This window comes from Cicer arietinum, unplaced genomic scaffold (genome assembly GCF_000331145.2).
Source record: "Cicer arietinum cultivar CDC Frontier isolate Library 1 unplaced genomic scaffold, Cicar.CDCFrontier_v2.0 Ca_scaffold_6081_v2.0, whole genome shotgun sequence".
In the NCBI taxonomy this organism is placed as follows: Eukaryota; Viridiplantae; Streptophyta; class Magnoliopsida; order Fabales; family Fabaceae; genus Cicer; species Cicer arietinum.
In genome coordinates, this window is record NW_027339728.1 from 23,059 (window position 1) to 31,355 (window position 8,297).

Consider the following 8,297-nt stretch of genomic DNA (forward strand, 5'->3'; position numbering starts at 1 on the left):
ACATTCATTTCAATTTTAATACGAGTATTATTTTAAAGAACATTTTAAAATCTTTGCCTTATATTGTATTCATATAAAGTCACTTAATTACACCATATTCTACATTTAAAACGACTAAACAAAGAAAATATAATAAAAAAATATGTGAATAATTTTCACAAAATAAATGTATATAAATATATTTTAGTGCATTAAAAAAGTGAATAGACGAGGAAGAGAGTTCCCATCGGCCATCACACAATGATAATCTATTTTAACATTTAATAGACTATAGATAAAAATATAAAATATCTATGAGCATAACTAACAAAGCAAAAATAACTATGAATAAATTAGGATTATGCGAAAAATTATTGACAATTAGTTGTATATATAAAATAATTAATTGACTCGATTTGAATATGGAATTTTAAACAGGTTTGAAAATATGAATGAGATAAGTTATGTGATTCAATTCAATATTGTTTAAATTGTATAGATTATTTAATCATAATCTAAATTATTATTTTAATATTACCGACAATTCTCTATAATTTTTTTTATTAATTTTAATTATTTTTATATTATTAATAATTAATACTTTTTATTATTTATTTATTAAATTTTATTTTTTTAATTATTTAATATAAAAAAGATACGATCAATTACTAACCCATTTTTTTCTTCGTGGTGACATCCTGATACATAATAAAAATCCATAGATATAATTTTTTTTATAAGCAGAATATTTTGAAGTCTTTTTATTTAAAAAAAGGATATTATAGAAAAAATCGTTGTTTGTTTTCAAAAGAACTATCACTTTGAGGTTTGAACTGTGAAGAGAGTGCGCGCTGAACGGAGTATAATCCTGGAACCTAAAACTCTGTAAGTGAATCATTCATCTCTATCTCTAACAACTCATTACAAATGCACCATTTTCTGATTACTAGATTCACTCATAGAACCCTAAATTCAAGTGTTCTTTCCCACAATGCTTTTTCTCTTTTCTTCAATTATCGTTATTTCTCTGTTTCCAACACAAATCACCATCATAAAGATGAAAACTTTACATTATCAAGCTTCGTAAAATCATGTGGGTTGTCCCCTGAAGCAACCCTAAAACTCTCCAAAAGGTTACAAATCAAAAACCCAAATTCCCCAAATGCTGTTATTCAACTTCTCAAAACCTATGGCTTCTCTGATTCCCAATTACGTAGCGTTGTAAAGAAACTACCTTTTCTTCTTTTATCAAATGCCGAAAAGACCCTTTTGCCCAAACTCAAATTTTTTGATTCCATTGGGGTTTCATCCACTGATCTCCCCAAAATCTTAATTGGTAACTGTGCCTTTTTGTCAACAAGCTTGAAGAATAACCTAATCCCTCGTTATGAAATTACGCGGAGCCTAGTTCGCAACGATGATGAGGTTGTTTCGGTTATGAAGCATTGGTCAAGGAACTTTTACAATAATTCTATGTTAAATGATTCTATTCCAAATATTGAGGTTTTGAGAAAGCTTGGTCTACCTCAAAGTTCAATTTCACTTTTGGTATCCAATTTTCCGAATGTAGCATTCGGCAACCATTCGAAATTCGTTGAGTCTGTAAATACAGTGAAAGAAATGGGGTTTGATCCTTTGAAGACGTATTTTGTTTTGGCACTTCAAGTAATTGCAAAGATGGACAAAGAAACATGGGAATCAAAATTGAAGCTTTTCGAGAAGTTTGGTTGGTCGAGAGATATATGTCTTTCGGCATTCAAATTGCTAGGTGCCCTGGGATTCTGACCCGCAACCTCGAGAAAACAATTGTCCCTAGATGTGCAGTTGTTAAGATTTTGAAGTCAAAGGGTTTGATAAAGAGTAGTTTGTTCATTAGTAGCTTTATTTTGATAACTGAGAAAATATTTATGGACAGATATATGATTCCATTTCAGAATGATTTGCCTATGTTATTGGATGCATATAAAGGTCAGAAGTCAAATTGATTATTGGGATATACTCTACACTTTTAACATATTTGTTAGCTGTACTTTATTGCAGAATTTGACTATTCATTTTTATGATTTTCAATTTTGGCTTACTGGTTTATGTTTCTGGTTTTTAGCACTGAATCATTAACTTGTTACACCATTCACTGGCTAATGACTATCTTCAATTACACACTTGTGTTTTTTGTTGTTGTTTCATTTGGATTTGAACTTCCCTAGATACTCAATTTTTATCAGTTAGACTGTCATCACACCAATTGAATTAGTTAATTTGTAACAAAGGTGTTTTTTCCCTTTTGCTATTCCTATTCATTTGATAAGCAAATCTTTCTTTTATGAGGATATCGATGTATATTATACTAAAGAAATTGAGAGTATAATAACCAAGGTTTTAAAAAACGGTCCGCTACCGAGAAAATGGTTGCGACAAAAAGGTTTAGGTAGCAGACGCCACCATTATTATCCGTTTTAACGAAGTGAAGAAAAATCATGAAAAACGCCCATGACTAAATGCCATTTGTGAAAAACAAATTCGAGAATCCCATTTTTTTAGTCTCAGATGGATAAAAAACACATTTTCAAAGTAGATCTAAACACTACCTTACCTTCATTAGTTCTGAGTTTCTCTTATCTCTCAACTAGTATTATATATTATATGATAGTAGAAATAATTTAAATTAGGTTTGTGCAATGTTGTGATTAATTTACACTGTAACAACTGCAACTCGTAACATGTCATCCGCAATAGCCGAACTTTTGATTCCTATCTATTATATGTTTTGGAGTACTATAACACATGGTATGTTACTGTTTGTTCTGATTCTGCTATAATATATATTGAGCAGACAATTAGTGTTATGCACTTTGTTATGATACCCATGACATATTTAAGTTGTAATTATAGTATATAAGGAACTTGATCATCCTCTGGAATCTAAGTACACTTTTGGTCTTTTACGTCAACTATTTTAAATGCATTTATTTGGATCAAATTGGAGAGAGTGGTAATTTAGGGATCAAATTAATAGTTTATTGGAAGCTGATGACATCAGTGATGGTAACACTACCAAGGTCATCTTTTTTGCAATACAGAGGATGCATGATATCAAAAAGAGATAGAGAATGTGTGAAAGCTATAAAATCTGCAAAATATAAGGACTGATTTATAATTTATTTCATCACTAATTTTAGAATACATTTTAATGTTTCTTTCATAGGCTTATTAGCACATGTTTGCGCTTTTGGTATTTCCATTCAGGGTTTTGTTTGGTGGATTTTAATCCCTCCTTTCATTTATGAGAAGTTTTTCATAAATAAAAATCATCTTTCAAATTTTAGATTTTCCTGATAGCACAAATGTTCTAGATTGGTGCATTTTCACAAACTATTATGTAAATTTGATGATCCAACCCAAATCAATAAATTTAAGGAGAATGCTAAGGGCTATGTGTTTGCTCCTAATTTTTGCACTATTTTAAAATTGTTAGTTAACTATTGAAAATGTGAACTGATAATAGCCATTTCATGGTTGACAAGGAACAACATCAGAAAACCTTCTATTGGCATTGTTTGGACTGTCTTGTCCTTGTTGTCATTTAGGGAAGGGTTGGTTGGTGGCTACTGAGAAGTTGTTACTTCTACTTAAAATATTTGAGGTATATAAAACATGCGGGGGTTGGTTGGTGGCTACTGAGACATAGTGGGTTGGTTGAAGGCAACATAACTTGAGAATTTTAAGAATTCTGCATAAATTGCAGTATATACTGCTGAAAATTTTATTGGATTCATTTGACACAAAGTCATGTAATTTTGAAGTAACAAGATGAAAAATTGAGTAAAAGTTGTTGTCAAAAATAAAATGATTTATATATGATATGTGTACGAAGGAAGTGATTTTTACATATGATAGACATATTGTTTTAATGATATTGATTAAAATTGTTTTTAAATGTGTAATCACAAAATAGCTTAAAATGTTAATTCTACTTTTTCTTCATAGTAAATTTTGCAAATTGTTACGTGACAATAAAAGAAATAGAACATTGATTCATTGAAAAAACAAAGCACAAAAGTCAAATCCTCTTATTTTTCCATATGCATGAAACTCTGGTTGTCACAGTAGAGAATTGGTTGCTTGATACAATAAAGACTCGAAAGCTTTAAGTTTTCCAGAAACGGTAAATTGCATGTTCAACAACGTTTGCAAATATCATTACATCTTAATTGACTCTTAAAATGATGTAATGAATAATCTCAAAGTGTTTGTTTTCACCAAACCGTTGAAAAGTTTAATTTTGCGCACTGGATTATAAAGCAAAAAATGGTTTTTATGCAGTCCCAAAGAAAGGCTAATAATGAAATGAATTCTAAGATTATGAAAACAACTCAACTACAGAACACTACGATAAAGATGCATCTCCTTGTATATTCTTCAACCTTGAATTTGGATTTCATGGAGTTGATTGCACTATAGTCAAACGATCCAAACTTGAAATATAAAAAATTCGATCAAGATCAAACGATCCATATGTGTCACATTGTATTCGGAGGCAACTGACTACAACCGATCTCGATCCGTATGATACATTGTCATTCTATGAAATCTTATTAACATAAAGTAAACTATCAGTGCCAATCAGAACACTCAAATTTTGCGTCTGCACATAACAAACTTCAAATTTGCCTCATCTAATGTGAACAATTCACTTTAGAGAATAAAGTAAGTGATGTCAATCATTGATTATCAAATGAACGATTATGATTTTATACACATGCATGACCAATCATACATAGTTATAATATCAACTATTGATCCACTCAATTCACCAACTTCTGACTTTAAATGAATCAAATCCCAAACCTCCATGAATGAATTTTAATTTTAGAAACCTAACTCCATCAAAACAACCGAAATCATGCACTAGAGTAAGAATATGACCTAATTGCACATCAGTGTAAACATGGAACCATCCTCTTGCTTGATTTAATCAGAAATCAATCCATATAAAACTTTTTCCACTTTCCATTTTCATTAATATTCTTACCAAGACTATACAATGCATCTCAAAACGGTTCTTGTATGTACAAAATTATGTGTAAAAAGGATTATCGAGTTAATATTTGTCCATATGAAGACAAAAGGAGAACAACAAGGGTATCCATTGAATTTACCTTAAGCAAGTGATTAAGCTCAAGTGATTAATGAGCTTCAGTTAAGAACGAATTATTTGAGAGAACTCGAGTTCGAATTTTAACTAGAATAATTCTTAGCCAGACTTTACTTACCTCCGGATCGAACTTTGAGTTAATAGAACTTAATTCCCTTAATAACCAAATGGGCACACAAAAGGAGATCACAAAACTTCCCATCTTTGCTTGTATAGTAAAAGCTACTAAATCCCTGATCCCATTTTTCGTAAATATCTTCATCGAATACACATTGAAGTACACTTACAATTACAGACACCGACATATATCAATTATATTCAATTAATTTTCTCAAATTATTATCGACATCAACATATCAAGTCTATGTCGTGTCTGGTGTGCGTGTTAGTATCCATACTTCATAATCGAGGTGTTAAAAAAAAATCAAAAACTAAACTCATTAATAAAAATTGAAAATCAAATTGCTTTTACAACAACAATTTAAGAACCGAACTGGTTTTTAAGAACCAAAACTAAATTGTTCTAAACCAAAATCAATTTTATTCTCCAAAGATCTCTCTCCATCTCTCTTCAGGTCCCTCCCTCCTTCTGTCGTATGGGACATGATATAAATGAAATACAATGTCAATTAGTCCAAATATGTGAAAAATATATAATTACAAGCAAAAGCCATAAGGTAATTAACGACGATATATAGATTGTAATAATTAAAATCACAAGTCAGAATGTAATTAAACATCATCTTACATTGTGAATATATGTTTCAAGCTTGAAAGTACATAAAACATTCCTTAATTTGAACGTCTTAATAATATAGATTCTCATCAAAGATAAGCTACTTTGTCAACATCTCATAAAAAGAAAAAATATCTTAAATATTTTTCACTAATTGTGTTTTTTAATTTAAAATCACGAAACTTAACTTCCATGACATAATGCATTCAAGAAATTTATGAGAACAGAGAAGTAGAGACTTTAAATGTTTGGATTTTGATGAGAACAAATAACTATTTATGCACAATACGCTGAAAACTAGAATTCGACAAAAGCTCAATTTTGCAAGTTTTGACAAAAATTGGTTAAAAACCAAATTTCCATCCAAAACTGGTTTTTAAAACCAGGACTTAATTAAAAAAAAATCAGTTTTTAAAACTAGATTTCTAAGTTGAACTTATTTTTAAAAACAATTTGGTACAATTTATATAAAAGTAGTTCAGTTCAATTCAATTCGTATTATAACAATTCAATTCGTTTCAAATAAAAGCACTTAGCTAAAAAAAGTTTAGTTTGAAGTTTTATTTGTAGAACCAGTTCACTAGTTTAAAAACCAGTTCCCTGATTTTAAAAACCAGTTCGATTCAATTCAGATTGAAGCAGGACCAGTGTGGTTTGATTCTTAATAATTGGAAATCAGTTCGATTTAGTTTGAATTCAATTTTAGTTCTGAACCAAATTTTGCACACCCCTAGATCATAGAACATTACTTCCCCAGCTGTCTAGTTACTCTCCCAAAATAATCTCATAGTTATTATGAAGACTTATAGCGGTAGACAATTATCTCAATAATAGTCCAATAATGGTATACAATAACAAGTACAGTTACAATTTCAAGTTCAAAAGGGTTATAATTATCATAAGCTGAAAAAAATCATTTATTAAGAATGGTACAGGTAGCAATAACTAAATACAATTAGATTCAATTATAATTAACATTGGTTATTTTTGAATTCTGCATCCACCTAGAGAAAAACAATTATTTAAAGCAAGAATGAAACAATCAAAACAAAATTTATCAAAGTTACACAAGGCCTACAAAACATAGGCACTCTTCTTTAAGTTCTGTGGTATCAACAAAAATAATTTGTCAAAAATGCAGAACTGCAAAATGTTGACAGAAAAAACTGAAAGCCAATGAAACTTGAAGTTCAATTCAGCATTGAATAGAAACGTTGCAAGCTAGGACAATAGTCTGCAAAAATCATTAGATTCTGATGATTGAATAGAAACGTTGCAAGCTAGGACAATAGTCTGCAAAAACCATTAGATTCTGATGATTGATAAAACTTTTGTATACATCCTGTAGCAGAAGCATATATCTCGCTGAAAATTGATGACAAATCAGTTCAAAAACTTTTACACAATGTAGCTTAGACCATTTGATTTGCAGATTTTAACTATCTTCTCCAAGTTGTAGGATAGAATATGAGGAAATTCATCAATATATTTTGCTGGAAACTTGTTTTCTTGTTAAATAATCTCCTCTACCAACACTTATAAAACTGCAAAACTTGCTAAATGCTTGAAGATAGCTAGTGAGTGGTTTAAGTAACATATTAATGACTCAATTCTATAAACCAGTAACACAAACCATTAAGGTATAAATGAAAATCATGAAAAATGAATAATAGTCAGCTTCTGAAATAAAGTAAAACCAATTAAAAGCTTCAAAGTTTAGAGTATACCCAGATGATTAATCTAACTTGTGACCATTATATGCATCCATTAACAGAGCTGCATCTTTTTGAAATCGGGTGACGAATCTCCCCAAAAACTTTTTCTCGCTAATTGAAATAATGCTAGTTATGCTATAATCTTTCTTTATCAAACCCTTTGACTTCAAAATCTTAACAACTGCACATCTAGGGACAAATGTTTTCTCGAAGTTGCGGTTCAGAATCGCGGGGCTTTTAGCAATGTCTTCTTGGGTAAAACCCATATCCTTCACCAAGAAGCTCATTGTTTTCATAACCTTTTTTTCTGAAATCATCATACACTGAGGATATTTTCGGAAAGCCAAACGACATAAGTCTCTCGACCAACCCCACCTCTCGAAAATCTTAAGTCTCGACTCCCAAATTTCTTTGTCCATCTTTGCAATTACTTGAACTGCCAAAACAAAATTCGACTTCGAAGGATCAAACCCGATTTCTTTCACTATATTAACAGCCTCAACAAATTTACTATGCTTGGCGAATGCTACACTCGGAAAATTTGATACCAAAAGGGAAATGCAACCTTGAGGCACACCAAGTTGCCTCAAAACCTCAATGTTTTGAACTGCATCATTTACAACCCAAACAGAATGAACGTTCCATGAACCATGCTTCATGGTTGAAACTACCTCTTCATCATTCCGAACTAGGCTCCGAATAATCTCATAAC

General features: G+C 30.6%; 2 protein-coding genes across 2 annotated transcripts; one reads left to right on the top strand and one right to left on the bottom strand.

Moving 5' to 3' along the window:
• The first annotated feature begins 742 nt into the window (after window positions 1–742).
• Window positions 743–1,764, top strand: LOC101490061 (uncharacterized). The gene has a single exon (XM_004499485.3). It carries the CDS (start codon window positions 907–909, stop codon window positions 1,762–1,764), a length of 858 nt encoding a protein of 285 aa, XP_004499542.1. The 5' UTR covers window positions 743–906.
• A 3,674-nt stretch (window positions 1,765–5,438) lies between these two features.
• LOC101490395 (uncharacterized) lies at window positions 5,439–8,291 on the bottom strand. Its single transcript, XM_004499486.4, has 2 exons — window positions 7,598–8,291; window positions 5,439–5,723 (listed from the first exon to the last, which is right to left on the bottom strand). Exon 1 carries the CDS (start codon window positions 8,242–8,244, stop codon window positions 7,606–7,608), a length of 639 nt encoding a protein of 212 aa, XP_004499543.1. The 5' UTR covers window positions 8,245–8,291; the 3' UTR covers window positions 5,439–5,723; window positions 7,598–7,605.
• Between the last annotated feature and the right edge of the window lie 6 nt (window positions 8,292–8,297).